The sequence below is a fragment of the Medicago truncatula genome, chromosome 7 (genome assembly GCF_003473485.1).
Source record: "Medicago truncatula cultivar Jemalong A17 chromosome 7, MtrunA17r5.0-ANR, whole genome shotgun sequence".
NCBI lineage: Eukaryota > Viridiplantae > Streptophyta > Magnoliopsida > Fabales > Fabaceae > Medicago > Medicago truncatula.
In genome coordinates this window covers 28,252,199-28,267,220 of record NC_053048.1, presented here as the reverse complement: position 1 = coordinate 28,267,220, position 15,022 = coordinate 28,252,199, and the positions used below count along the sequence as shown (strand labels likewise).

The 15,022-nt window shown below is 34.1% G+C and overlaps 4 protein-coding genes across 5 annotated transcripts; 1 reads left to right on the top strand and 3 right to left on the bottom strand.

Annotated features, from left to right (window-relative positions):
* The first annotated feature begins 1,741 nt into the window (after positions 1–1,741).
* LOC11408555 (uncharacterized) lies at positions 1,742–4,982 on the top strand. The gene is made up of 5 exons (XM_003622983.4): positions 1,742–2,390; positions 3,487–3,544; positions 3,623–3,740; positions 3,833–3,950; positions 4,675–4,982. The coding sequence occupies exons 1-5, from the start codon at positions 1,815–1,817 to the stop codon at positions 4,726–4,728; spliced, it is 924 nt and encodes a 307-aa protein (XP_003623031.2). The 5' UTR covers positions 1,742–1,814; the 3' UTR covers positions 4,729–4,982.
* Positions 4,983–5,644: 662 nt separating this feature from the next.
* On the bottom strand, positions 5,645–7,666 carry LOC11409361 (UPF0481 protein At3g47200). 2 transcript variants are annotated; one of them, XM_024769407.2, is made up of 2 exons: positions 6,825–7,666; positions 5,645–6,557 (listed from the first exon to the last, which is right to left on the bottom strand). In XM_024769407.2, the coding sequence occupies exons 1-2, from the start codon at positions 7,560–7,562 to the stop codon at positions 5,841–5,843; spliced, it is 1,455 nt and encodes a 484-aa protein (XP_024625175.1). In that variant the 5' UTR covers positions 7,563–7,666; the 3' UTR covers positions 5,645–5,840. The 2 variants fall into 2 exon arrangements, with proteins under 2 accessions (XP_024625175.1, XP_003623030.2); XM_003622982.4 differs by having other exon boundaries at positions 5,645–6,581; positions 6,825–7,664.
* A 1,594-nt stretch (positions 7,667–9,260) lies between these two features.
* Positions 9,261–11,427, bottom strand: LOC11426237 (uncharacterized). The gene is made up of 2 exons (XM_003622981.4): positions 10,568–11,427; positions 9,261–10,123 (listed from the first exon to the last, which is right to left on the bottom strand). Exons 1-2 carry the CDS (start codon positions 11,330–11,332, stop codon positions 9,482–9,484), a joined length of 1,407 nt encoding a protein of 468 aa, XP_003623029.2. The 5' UTR covers positions 11,333–11,427; the 3' UTR covers positions 9,261–9,481.
* A 571-nt stretch (positions 11,428–11,998) lies between these two features.
* On the bottom strand, positions 11,999–14,218 carry LOC11426236 (UPF0481 protein At3g47200). The gene is made up of 2 exons (XM_003622980.4): positions 13,286–14,218; positions 11,999–12,842 (listed from the first exon to the last, which is right to left on the bottom strand). Exons 1-2 carry the CDS (start codon positions 14,156–14,158, stop codon positions 12,237–12,239), a joined length of 1,479 nt encoding a protein of 492 aa, XP_003623028.1. The 5' UTR covers positions 14,159–14,218; the 3' UTR covers positions 11,999–12,236.
* Positions 14,219–15,022: the final 804 nt, after the last annotated feature.

Below are 15,022 nucleotides of genomic sequence, written 5' to 3'. Positions count from 1 at the left end.
AAAAATAAAATAAAAAATAAGCAAATTTTTTTTTGAAAAAAGGCGGTAGCATGCGTATTCTGCCATATTTCCTCGACGGTTAACTGCGGAGGACCCCATGTCAGTGTTTTGCGAAAAAAGACAGTAAAAAACCCAAAATTAGTTCAAAATAAACACAATAAAAGCAACAATACCTGTTTTTTTTACGTCAAAAATATGTTGATACCTCATAGGAGTGATGCTTCACTGAATTTGGGGCAAGATTTGCAAAAAAAAATTATTGGATTTTGGATGTTTTGATGGAAGAGGAAGGAAAGTTGATGAAATAGTGAGTAGAGGGAGCAGCTGGCTATTTCATATGATGGAACAGCTTATCGGCAGTTAACTGACGAGGAATTAAAAAAACCGACAGCAGTTAACTGCCGAAGGGTATTTTCTTTGACACATTATGCAAGACATTCAATGAATCAAAATGTTATTTTATTTTCTTTAGTTAATTTATTTTTATTGTCCTTTATTGTTCTTAATAGTGTCAATTGTAACAAAATATGGTTTAGCTGAAGGGTCTTGTTAACCGTCGCTCCTGAGGCACGGGTTAAGAAATCCAAAAATAGAATTTATGTCTTGGAATTATAAACTGTCATTTTTCATTAAGTAATAATTACATTACTTCTTAATAAAAATTACTTCTTTTGGTGCTTAACCAAAGCCCCCGCGGCACTGTTTAACATTCTCATTAGCAGAATAACATTACATACAAGATCACGCAACAAATAGTCATATACAATGTAACAAAGTTATACCAGATTTATTATAACAAACCATAATTATTTGTGACAAAGGGTTAATTATTTAAGGGTCATGTTAATCGGTGCCCCGGAGCACGAGTTAAGGAAACTAGAAAAAAGTTTTAATTTAAAATTAATAGTTTTTAGACATTTAATGAGTTGACTACACAAGTTTCAATGTCATATTGCTATATTTGCTTCCTTAACAATGTCTTAGAGACATCAGTTAACATTACCCTAAATTGACACTATAATATACGCAAAGTCTGCAAAATGATCATATAATAAAAAACACTGATTCTACTTGTGTAATTTGAGATTCTTCCTATTTTTGACCTATAAAAAGCGACGTAAACATTGAATTTGTTCATGATTTTTGGCTCTCATCTCTAAAACGTAAAAATATGATATTCAACATAAAATTAGAATTTTCCAATCAATAATAAATTAATTATAATTTTTTAAAGCGTCAAAAACCAAAAAAAAAAAAAAAAAAAAAACAAAACAAAGGAAATTTCCATCTAGAAATTGAATTTTGATTTGATTTTTTTTTTAGACACCTATATAAAAGTATTTGTAAGGTTCTAACTATGTCTCAATTTATTTTGATTTTTGAAACAAAATATGGAAAATTTCCACTAAAAAAACAAAATATGGTAAATTGCATTATGATATTACTTATCTAATGACTGGTTCTGAATTGTTATTCAGACAGACATACCCATATGGCTATATTTCTTATGACAGTACAATTAATCTCAATAGTTGGATGAACTTATGTCACAAGACAATAGTTCCACAAACTTATAATCTAGACCATCCAATAAAGATCCAACGGCCTAAATAGAAAATTGTGTGTAAACGTGCCATTTTTCAACCGCAGCTGATCCTAGTCCACCACTTTCAACAAGAGCAATCAACGGATACGAAAACAACACGACGTCGTTTTCATTTCAACATAAATTCAAACCCCATTTACCCGCGTTCTCTCTTCACATTTCACCTTCATTTCAGATTTTTCCAATTCAAAACCCTACTTCTCCATAAATGTCATCACCCATAACCTACCCGGTCGTCGTTGAAGACAAAGACCTCGACGACGCCGCATTATGGGCGATGATCGATTCCGCCTCCGCCTCCGCCTCCGTCTCACATTCCTCCTCAAAGCAAAAACCTCTCGCAAACAAATACCATCAATCACCTTCTCCGATCTCAAAACCTTCACCACCGTCAAAGTTCCCGCGTTACTCCACCGACAGCGGCGAAGTTGTTCAAGATCCCTGGCCTTACCGACCACCGCGAAAGATCGCGAGAATCTCTGGTTCAGGTTCGGATTCTTGTGAAACGAGTCCGCTTGCTGTGGTTCGAACCGTGCAGAGATTGCCAACGCCAACACCAACACCATCGCCGTTGCCGTTGGCGGTGGCGAAGGTTTATTCGTCACCGGAGATCGGGAAGATGAATGAAGTGAAGGAGATTAGTAGTAGTTATACCACAGAGGTTTCGCCGCGGTGTTTCGGGAGAAATGATCATGAAGAGAAGGAGAATGGAATGAGGCATAGCTTGTATGGAATGTTTCCAACGGTTTCGTTGTTTAAGGAGTATCAGAATGCAGCTATGGCGGTAATTAATTTCTCGAATTTTGATTATAGATTCAAATTATTCAATTAAATATGCTTAATAATTTTGATTGATGTGAATATAAAAATGAAATGTGAATAAGGTTATGAACTTTGATAAATTTATTTTTCTCTCTGTATGTATATTTTTTAATCATTAGAGTGGTGCTTATTATCACGGGAAATGGATCGAGTGCAGTCACCCCCGTGCTGTTAAGCTGCCGTCAGCAGTTTTGAGCAGTTTGATTAAAATCAGACGGTTCAGATTTAAAAGTTCCTACATTGATATCTGAACCGTCTGGTACAAGCTCGAGTACTGCATGTAGTGAATAATGCTAATTGTTACGAAAGACACTTTGTTAAACCAGCGCAACCATTGCATTTTGTCGAATAACTGTTTTATACTGATATTCATTGAAAATCTCCGATTATGCTACATTGCTTTATTTCAAATTGATGATGTGATGTGAGTCGTGTGACATAAAAAATGGTGGTTTTAATTGAACATTATTAGTGTAAAACTGGTTCACATTGATTGTGTATGCCATTAAACTCATCAATTAATGACTTAAAAAGAAAGAGAAGCCACATTTACACTCTCACATTAACTGATCATAACAAAAATAGACTGTAATCCTAAGCAAATTTTAGCTTGTAGCCTACAACACTAGCTATACTACCATAATTTGTGAAAATTTTCAACTTTAAAATTATTTTTACTTATATCATTAACAAATTACTTCATGATATAAACTTTATCTATTTGATTTGTTCTAGCTAATTGAAAACATGTTTTCCTGATTTCCATAACTTAGTCGGACCGGCCCTTCTCTCATCTCTGCATAAATTCAAGGTCTTATTCTTTGATATTCTTTTAATATCTTTTTTAAATAGTACTTGTAACCAGAGGTATACCTGCAGATACTAAGTCTGGATACACTGTAGCCTGTGTTGTAGATATAATAACACAACAGTATCTACAGTCTCCGCAGTTGATTATGCAAGTATATGAAGATACAAGAGTTCCTGTGATGCAATTATTTGATTTCGCTTACGAATTTAACTAATGATTAATACTTTGTTGTGCGTTCAATGGACAGATTTTGGAGAAAACTGATTACACTTTGATTTCGGGGAATCCTTACATTAAAAAGACAGGTTAATTACAAAGTATATATCTTCTTTCTGAACTGTTAAAATTAGACAGATGTAATTTGGTGCATGTGTTTCTTATAGGCTGGAGAAAGATTTCTTGTTACTTCAATATTTCTTATGAAATTAGAGACAAGAGTATTGAGTTTGATGGAGATCGCAATGTTCAGCGTGCCGAGTTTGTGATTCGTGCACACATGCAGTATGTTTCTCGTTTATTAACTTTTCATTCAAATGATCTTTTTTCTCACCACTATAATCTGAAGTTGCCATTGATTTTGTTTGCTACAACAGGGGTGGCAGGTTCTCAGATGGATGGGGCTCTTGTGATCGACGTGAAAAGAGATTTCAGAAACCAAATCATGATGTTCCAAGCACAGCGGAGACTAGGGCCAAAAATAAAGCTTGTCAAGTATGTCATATTATCATATTTTGCTTTTTTTAATTTTATCATCAACCAAAAATAAATCTTGTCAAGTATATCATATTATCAAAATTCAATAGGCTTTAGCTGCTTATTCCTCACATCAGGTTAGGGCAGCTTCCATATTCCTGTCCTTCTAATATGTATCTTATTTTACACAATTGTGCACTTGGCCAAGAGTATCTAAGCTGATTGGGTCATCTCCATAGTACTTTGTCGTTTTCTTCATTTCAGCACGATTTTGGCTAAGCTCTATCAGACTAGAAGCTTTTTCTCTTAAGAGGCTTTATTAAAAAAAATGACATTTCCATAAAAGGCTTTGGTGGATTATGTCCATAAAAGTCTGTTGATGTTTTCTCTTCTTCTTTTGGTTCCATATATTTGAAATTACGATGTAAATTCCAATACAAAAAGGAATACTACCTTTTAATTCTTGTTCTTAAATTGATTTTGTGTAGGAGTTCCCCAAGATTAGTTATTTTATCATAAATAAATTGAACAATTGCAATTGAAAGCCTGTATTCCAACCTAAAATGATCATTTTTAACAGTCCTATTGAGTTTGAAAGAGAATAGAAGTACAGTCATAAACAGATATATCTCAACAAAAAAAAAATATTTGAAAAATTCTGTTTTAAACATGCAAAGTTACGAATTATTTTGTATTCAAACCAAGACCATCAGTTAATCGTAACATGTTGATACTTTTACAGGACCTACTAGGAATTGGAGAATACCGACCAGGTGCATCAAGTCAACTTCGGTGATATTATGATTTTGAATGACTTTGCCACGATTGAACATGTTCAAATATTTGTTGAGGGTAAAATGAACTGAAATGGGTGGTATAAGAAATAAATTTATCTTATTTTTATGAATGCATGATGAATTGTTACAAGTCCTGTCATTTAGCACGTATTTGGTGTACTAGCAGGACCTGTAATCTGTGGAATTTATACTTTTATAGCATTGAAGAGATTGAAATGAATATGAAAACGTCTTTATATTTTTACAGAAATGGCATCTTTAATCGATTAAATAAACAATTACTTGATAGATTATCCCTCTTCGGTACCTCAACTTTGAAATTGAAATATTTAATCGATGGATAATGATCAGTTACGAAGGGATATAACAATGAAATACATAACAAATATCATCTGTAGATTTTCACACTAGCCAAAGCGTAATTTCTGTCAAACTCAGAAATAACAGTTATAAAATAATACATATAATAGACTAACAGTTCATTTGTTGAAATAACAGTTCTGAAATAACACAATTCAACAGAAGTTCATTGAAATACACTTGAAATATGACAATTCATGTTTCAATTCAAACAGACAAAACAAAGCACTCATCATTTATGCGATACTCAAGAAGGGACACACCAACTTAACCCAAAAATTCATAAAAATATTCAACACAATCCTTAAAAAAAATGCATGTGATAAATAAATTATTCATCAAGTTTGTCATTTTCATAGGAAATGATTAGATTTGAGTTGAATTTTGTTGTTAAGTTATTTCTGTAAACGAATACTTTGTGCGTTGTTATGTCTATGAATACCCTATAATATATACTTGTCTTATTAACTCATTTGTTCTATTCACTCATTACTATGTCGATGAACACAATATTAAATAACTCATCTAAACAAAATCAACATAATCTCAACAATATAGAAACACGTAGATCATCTATGAGAATATCCATTAATTTATTCATGTTTCAATTCAAACACACAGCAGAAATATAAAGACATTCTTTTTTAAATACTCATAGTTAAGACGTACACACAAACTTAACACAATTTATTTGTTAAAAACACAACCTATTAAAATCCAGAGATGTGATGAGTGTCATAACAAACCACCTTTATTTTCTTGGTGGGTTAACCGTAAACCATGTCTGAATGAAAGTAAGAGCAAGGGCGATAAACGCAGCAAGGAATGCAGTAATGGCCCAAGGATTGCTGAAGTGAGTGTGAAAACGCTGCGCTATCCAATTCTTGTATTTATTACGGTAATGCTTATGTATGTTTTCTGAAACTTTATTATATGTTCCACTTTTTCTCAAGTCGGTACTTATGATATTGAAAAGATGGGCAACTTCCTCATCACTCCCAAGTTTATTGCGCAAAATCCCTTTTGATCTCAATTCCTTCACATCTTCAGGATGGTCGATGAGTGACTCCATGAAAACTACAAAAGAACAAATTTCGTATTTGTTCTCAAAATCTGGACACATCTCATATGCTGTCAGGTTGAAGAAAGTAGAGGCTGAACTGTCGGTCACAATGATCATAGGAAGAGTCAGTTCTGCAGTGAACCATCCATCGGAGAAATGTATGTCTTTTGGGCTTGGTGTATTGCTTGACTTAAGTCTTATTCCTACAGCTTTTAGATCTTGTATGTTCCTGTGTGTCCTCAATTCGGAAGGTCGCTCTGAATTCATCGTCCTCAATTCGGAAGGTCGCTCTGAATTCATCGTCCTCAATTCGGAAGGTCGCTCTGAATTCATCCCAATCCATCTGTGTAGTTTTCCACAAAGCTCCCATGGCCATTTCCATGACTTTATTCTTAGAATAAGCTCCTGACTCCATTTATTTTCTTTAGTCTATGTTGTAATAAAAAATGGATTGGATCATCTTACTTAAGATAATAAAAAAAAATTCAAAATTATACTTCCTCTGTAAAATAATAAATATCACATTTTGTAAAGGAAAGAATATTTAGAAACCGAAAAAAACAAACTCCGTTTCTAATTCTGTCCTTAATTTAGTAACCAAATATTTTTGTCTCTAATTTCTTTTGTTATTTCTATTTGTTTTAGTACTTTTTATTGTTGAATCTATTGTACCTTGGAATTAGATGCAGTGAGGATCATTTTACGATGCAGATCAAGAAGATGATTGGGTGGCTCTAACAGTGACTCATCTGGCATTGATACACTATGTTGTCCTTCTCCTTTCTTCTCCTTCTCTAACCGTGGATCATCTCGTTTCAAATGAAGATAGTTGAAGAAATTCGTCATGCTTTCTATTAATGCACTCTGGTTGTCGTCTTTCCACAATAGCTTGAGTACTTCATAAGGCAGTTGATTCTCCAACAAAAGCACATCCATCATCACAATAGTCATGTGCTCTTGTTCAAAATGCTTCCATTTCTCCAAGATATGCAACAAAGAACATCCATCCACGAACAATATCCATGACAGCTTTTCTTCGAGGCTACCAAAGCCGTCAAGAGACTTGCGGGTTAAAGTTAAAACATCATCGCTAAAACGATCCTTCAGCGTATCAATGTTATCGGCAATCTTTTTGTGCAGATCTTTCAGAATGCTTTCAGTTTTTTTGATGTATTCTGCTGCCCACATAAGCTTGTACTTCTCTCCTAACTCCAGATCTGTACTGCCATGATGGATGGGACCTATTGATACAAACCTTGGGATGTAATGCTTCTCAAAATTTTCTCTCTTTCTGAGATACTCTGCCACCCTTTGTATCTTTGGTTTTGAACTTGGGGGTGTTGGATTTGTATCTATGTACCTTTGTAGCTCCACAACTTTTCTTTCAAGGGTAGGTTGGGATGCCATCATTCATTCAATATAATAATGGTTGAAACTTTTACCTAATGCATATATAATATAATATGGGCTCAGTGTAGTGCTTTAGATTTTCATGCTTTCAAACCTTTACCTACTGAACAAGATAAGTAAATATGCTTGCTTAAAATATTACACTTCCACTTTAATTGATTTTTATACCTGTCCTCTTCACTGCTAAAGTAACTTGTTCTCGGAACGAACTACACGTCCACCAGTTAACTCAATGGAGAAGAAAAGTAAAATTCATGGAAAAGGGATATTTGCTTTTACTGTTCTAGAATTTAATCATGTGTGCCATGCGGCTTCTCCTTTTAATATGGGCTCAAATTCAATATAGTGCTTTAGATTTTCATGCTCTCAAACCTTTACCTAATGAACAAGATAAGTAAATATGCTTGCTTAAAACAAAATCTTACACTTCAACTTTAATCAATTTTTATACCTGTCCTCTTCACTGCTAAAGTAAAATTCATGGAAAAAGGATCTTTGCTTTTACTGTTCTAGAATTTAATCATGTGTGCCATGCAGCTTCTCCTTCTATTTCTTTTTTTGTTTTTTTTTTTGGGTACTTCTATCTTGGCTTTTAACTCCTTGGGATTAACATAAAATATTCAATTTCAAACTGTAACAATACAAAGGGACATTTTTTGAGACACCCAAAGGGACACGAGCAATAAAAAAACAAAAACAACATTAAAAACAGTGCTATTTTTGGAGAATGGAGATAACAAACACTAAGCACTCGCTTGAGGATAAAAACGTGAATTTGACTTAACAGTTAACAATACTAACTTTACAAAATTATTTGGAGAAATGAAAAAGCTAACCTTTATAATGACAGCGAAGAGACATATGCTCAATTATCTTCAACGCAGTAACGTCATCATCAACGACAAGAACCCTTAACCCAGCAGGAAACTCACCGGAGTTGGTGCTAGTGCACCGTTCTCTGCTTCTTCCGTAGGAGCAATTATTGAAAAAGTGGTCTCTTGCTCCGACGTATCTTTGAGTGCGATTGAAAATTCAAAGCTACGTAGTTTTGGGTCAGAAAATGTTTTTTTTGTTGATTTTAATTTAAATGTTTTGTTGTGATAAATGCGAGCAAAATAAATTGATTGTGCAAAAACTTATTGCGGGAGTTTGATTGTATTCATATTTATATTTGCGATGATCAAACTAAAAGAGAATTTAGCGTGATCAACGACTTTAGGATTTTGCAACGACCAAACTAAAAGAGGATTTGGAGTTGTCATTGACTTTGATATTGTTTGCAATGACCAAGACAAAAGAGGATTTAGCACGTATTTTGTATTCAAACCAAGACCATCAGTTAATCGTAACATGTTGATACTTTTACAGGACCTACTAGGAATTGGAGAATACCGACCAGGTGCATCAAGTCAACTTCGGTGATCTTATGATTTTGAATGACTTTTCCACGATTGGACATGTTCAAATATTTGTTGAGGGTAAAATGAACTGAAATGGGTGGTATAAGAAATAAATTTATCTTATTTTTATGAATGCATGATGAATTGTTACAAGTCCTGTCATTTAGCACGTATTTGGTGTACTAGCAGGACCTGTAATCTGTGGAATTTATACTTTTATAGCATTGAAGAGATTGAAATGAATATGAAAACTTCTTTAATTCAAACAAATTCGTGTTTCGATTCAAACAGACAGAACAAAGAAAAAAGGCACTCATCATTTATGAGATACTCAAGGGACACACCAACTTAACCCAAAAAATTTTAAAAAATTTTCAACACAATTCTTAGAGAGTTGAAGTGCACTAATTGCCTTACCAGAAGACAATTATTACGGTGCAATGCCAACACACACTTGACCTATTTTTGTAACATAATTTAATCGTACAAAAGCAACATTGCCATAACAAACCACCTTTACTAGCAAGCCGGGTCAACCGCAAACCATGTTTGAATGAAAGTTAGAGCAAGGGCGATAAACGCAGCAAGGAATGCAATAATGGCCCAAGGATTACTGAAGTAAGTGTGAAAACCCAGCGCTATCCAAGTCTTGCATTTATTACAGTAATGCTCATGTATTTTTTCTCTGACTTCAAAATATATTTTTGTATTAGGTACCAAGTCAGTACTTATGATATTGAAAAAATCGGCAACTTCCTCATCACTCCCAAGGGAATTGAGCAAAATCCCTTTTGATCTCAATTCCTTCACATCTTCAGGACGGTCAATGAGTGAGTCCATGAAAGCTGCAAACGAACAAATTCCGTAGTCGTTCTCAAAATCTGGACACATCTCATATGCTATCAGGTTGAGGAAAGTTGCGGCTGAAGTGTCGTCCACAACGATCTCAGGAAGAGTCAGTTTCGCAGCGAACCATCCTGCAGAGAAATCTACGTCTGTTGGCCTCCGTGTCGCACTTGACTTAAGTCTTATTCCGACTGCTCTTAGATCTTGTATGCTCCTGTATGTCATCATCTTGACATCTTCCTTTGAATTCTTCTTGACATTTTCATCTGAATTCTTCTGACTCCATTTATTGTTGTTAGCTTCATTGCTTTTAGTCTATGTTTTAATCAGAAATGAATTGGATCATCTTACTCATGATAATAAAAAATATTCAAATCTTAACTTTCTATGTGCAGCAATAATAATCACATTTGAGCAAAGGAAAAATATTTAAAAAAAGTGTTATTTCCCCCTCAAAAATATCAAAAGTCAAGAAAAGGGTGTTATTTTATCTTTTCTATACAGTATTAATTATTTTATTTTAGTTTAATCCTCTAATTACTATTATGTACACCCCTCTGATTACTGTCCTCCCCTTTGTAATTATGATAATGGTAGATAGACATAAAACTAATAAAAATAGTTGAAATATACTGATGAAACAAACTCTGTTTCTTATTCTGCCCTTAAATTTAGTAACCTAATAGTTTTGTTTGTTTGTAATTTCTGTTGTTATTTCAATTTTTTCTAGTACTTATTTTTTTGTTATTTCTATTGTACCTTGGAATTAGATGTAGTGAGGATGATTTTACGCTGAAGATCAAGAAGATGAGTGGGTGTCTCTAACTGGGACTCATTTGTTATTGATACACTATGTTCTCCTTCTCCCTTTCCTTTTGGAACCATGTCCTTCTCCTTATCTGGCTGTGACTCATCTGGTGTGGCCCAATGATGACAGTCGAGGAAAGTCATCATGCTTTTTATCAATTCACTATCGTTATCTTTCCACAATAGCTTGAGTACTACGTAAGGAAGTTGATTCTCCAACAGAAGCACATCCATCATCACAAGAACCAGTTGATCAACTTTAATATTCATGTGCCCAGGTTCATCAAGCTTGGCTTTCTCTAAGATATACAACAAAGAACATCCATCCACGAACAACATCCACGACAGCTTTTCTTCGAGGCTTCCAAAGCCTTCAAGAGACTTGCCAGTTAAAGTTAAAACATCGTCGCCAAAATGACCCTTCAGTTCATCAATGTTATCTGCAATCTTTTTGTGCAGATCCTCTGGAATGTGTCCAGTGTTTTCGATGTATTTTGCTGCCCACATAAGCTTGTACTTCTCTCCTAACTTCAAATTTGTGTTGTCATGATGGATAGGACCTACCGACAACAACTTGGGCGAGTAATGCTTCTCAAAGTTTTTTCTATTTCTGAGATACTCTGCCACCCTTTGTATTTTCGGTCGTGAATTTTGGGGTGTTTGCTTTGATTTTTGTAACTCCACAAATTTTTCATTAATAGTTTGGGATGCCATCATATGGTTGAGAGATATTGATCTTTCAAACTTAACGAAAATGTAAATCAAAATGTGTATTATATAATATGGGCTCAAATTCAATATAGTGCTTTAGTTTTTCATGCTCTCAAACCTTTACCTAATGAACAAGATAACTAAATATGCTTGCTTAAAATAATCTTACACTTCAACTTTAATCGATTTTTATACCTGTCCTCTTCATATGTCCATCACTTTACTCAATGGACAAGAAAAGTAAAATGATCTTTGCTTTTACTAATCTTGAATTTGACTACATCTAATCAATTCTAGTTTATTCTCAATAGATTCAGGTTCATGTTTTTCTAAGAGAAATCTTCCCACCGGTTTTACTATCTACATGCACTGCTAGAGTACATATAAGCAAATAAACAAAACAATCAACTACATACAGGAAATGAGAAAGATGGCACTAACTGTACGTATATTCGTTTTTTATGGACCACACTTATTCGTTGTTACGTTATTTTGTAACCAATACTTCATGTGTTGCCATGTCTAGTAATACTCTATAATATACTTGTCTTATTAGCTCATTTGGTCTATTCACTTATTGCAATGTCGATGAGCAAAATATTAAATAACTCATCTAAACAAAATCAACATAATCTCAACAATATAGTAGAAATATGAAAATTCATGTTTCAATTCAAACAAACAACACAGAAAAGGCACTCTTTATTTCTGAGATACTCATAGTCAAGACTCATGAAGGGACACACCAACTTAACGCAAAAATTCAAAACAATCCACAGAGAAGTAAAGTACACTACTTGCCTTACCAGAAGACAATTATTATGCACGGTGCAATACCAACACATACTCGACCTATTTTTGTTACGAATTTTTAATTGTATGAAAGCAACATTGCCATAACGAACCACCTTTATTTGCTAGCCGGGTTAACCGTAAACCATGTTTGAATGAAAGTAAGAACAAGGGCAGTAAACGCAGCAATGAATGCAATAATGGCCCAAGGATTGCTGAAGTAAGTGTGAAAACCCTCTGCTATCCATGTATTGCATCTATTACAATAATGATCATGTATTTTGGCTCTAACTTCAAAATATGTTTCTGAGTTAGGTACCAAGTCAGTACTTATGATATTGAAAAGTTCAGCAACTTCCTCATCACTCCCAAGGGAATTGAGCAAAATCCCTTTTGATCTTAGTAACTTGACATCTTCAGGATTGTCGATAAGCGAGTCCATGAAAGCTGCAAAAGAACAAATCCCGTAGTCGTTGTCAAAATCTGGACACATCTCATATGCTATCAGGTTGAGGAAAGTAGCGGCTGAAGTGTCGTCCACAACGATCTCAGGAAGAGTCAGTTCTGCAGCGAACAATCCTTCGGAGAAATCTATGTCTCTTGGCCTTCGTGTCTTGCTTGACTTAAGTCTTATTCCTACAGCTCTTAGATCTTGTATGTTCCGGTATGTCATCATCTTGACCTTTTCATCTGAACTCTTCTGACTCCAACTCTCTTTGTTAATCTATGTTTTAAACAGACATATGGATTGGATCATAACAATAAAATTTCAATAATTCATTTCTCTTGCAGTAATAAAATATCACATTTTGCAAAGAAAAAATATTTTAAAACAATTGTTACTTTATCACTATTTAGTTTAATCCTCTAATCACTATTATGCACACCCCTCTCTAATCACTATCTCCACTTTGTAATTAAAATATGGAAAGTACAAACTAAGGGCACATGTTAGTATACCACAAATATAAATTATGCTTAAACTAATAAAAGTTGAAATAGTGATAATTAATGATAGGTAAACTTAAACTAATAAAAAAAAGTTGAAATAGCGATGAAATTTACTAACGGAAAAAGGAAAAATTATTTTTCTAGTTTTGTCGTTAAGTTTTAATGACAAAAATTTAGTAACAAATTTTACTTTTTTCTCAAATATTTCTGTTGTACCTTGGTTGTAGATGTAATGAGGATGATATTACGCTGAAGATCAAGAAGATGAAAGGGTGTCTCTAACTGTGACTCATTTCGTATTGATAAACTATGTTCTCCTTCTCCTTTTCTTTTTGGAACCATGTCCTTCTCCTTCTCTGATGGTGTCTCTGACTCATTCGTTATCAATACGCTATGTTGTTCTTTTCCTGTTTTGTCTGGAACTATATTGCTAGTCTCTTGATTGCGTCGCTTCCTCCTGTTCCTCTTATTATCTGGTGTGGCCCAATGATGACATTTGAGGAAATTCTTCATGCTTTTTATCAATTCACTCTCGTCGCTATCTTTCCACAATAGTTTGAGGACTTCATAAGGAAGTTGATTCTCCAACAAAAGCACATCCATCATCACAAGAACCAGTTGATCAACCTTAATATTCATTTGCCCTGGTACATGAAGCTTGGCTTTCTCCAAGATATGTAGCAAAGAACATCCATCCACAAACAACATCCACGACAGCTTTTCTTCAAGGCTACCAAAGTCTTCAAGAGACTGGCCGGTTAAAGTTAAAACATCATCGCTAAAATGACCCTTCAGTTCATTAATGTTATCGGCAATCTTTTTGTGTAGATCGCGTGGATTGCGGCCTATATTCTCGAGGTATTTTGCGGCCCACATAAGCTTGTACTTCTCTCCTGTCTTCAGATTTGGATTGTCATGATGGATAGGACCTATTGACACTAACTTGGGTGAGTAATGCTTCTCAAAGTTTTTCCTATTTCTTAGATACTCTTGCACCCTTTGTATCTTTGGTCGTGAATTTTGGGGTATTTGCTTTGAATTTTCTAGCTCCACAATTTTTTTTTCAAGGGTAGTTTGGGATGTCATCATTGATTCAATATGATAATGGTTAAGGGATATTGATCTTTTTCAAACTTGATGAAAATACAAATCAAAATGCGGATTATATATAGAGGGGCTCAGTGTTGCGCATTAAATTTTCATGGATCTTGAAACTTTACCTAATGAACAAGATAAGTAAATATGCTTGCTTAAAAAAAATCTTACACCTCCACTTTAATCGAGTTAATCCCTAATCTTCAATACTTTTGTCCTTAGAAAAAACTATATGGATGCGTTTGATTTGCTAAAAAATGAAGGACATGACAGAACAACTCTAGTTGTTCAGTGTTTGATTTGTAAAACTGTTTCAGGCACATGACAAACTGGAGGCAAGAGACAGGACAAAAACTCATATTTTTGTCCCTCACCAAACCACAACACAACTTTTTGTCCCACGTACAAGTTGTCTAAAATACCAAAATAGCATTTTGTCCTCCAAAAATCGTATAAAACATAAAATTACTCAATGCCATAAAAGATTTGTTCTGTGTTGTTCTGCCTTGTGTTGTACTGTTCTATCTTGTACTGTTTTGTCCAGTACTTACTGTTTTGCAAACCAAACACATCTAATGTTCATCACTTTACTCAATGGACAAGAAAAGTAAAATTCACGGAAAAAGGATTATTTGCTTTTACTGTTCTTTAATTTAATCGAGTTTTATCACTAATCTTCACTAGTATATAATGTCCATCACTTTACTCATTGGACAAGAAAAGTAAAATTCACGGAAAAAGGATATTTGCTTTTACTGTTCTTTAATTTAACTCTGTTACCATGCGGCTTCTCCTTTTATTCATTCTTTGCTTGGCTTTTTAATTTCTTAGAATTAGATACCTAATTCATGTTTTTCC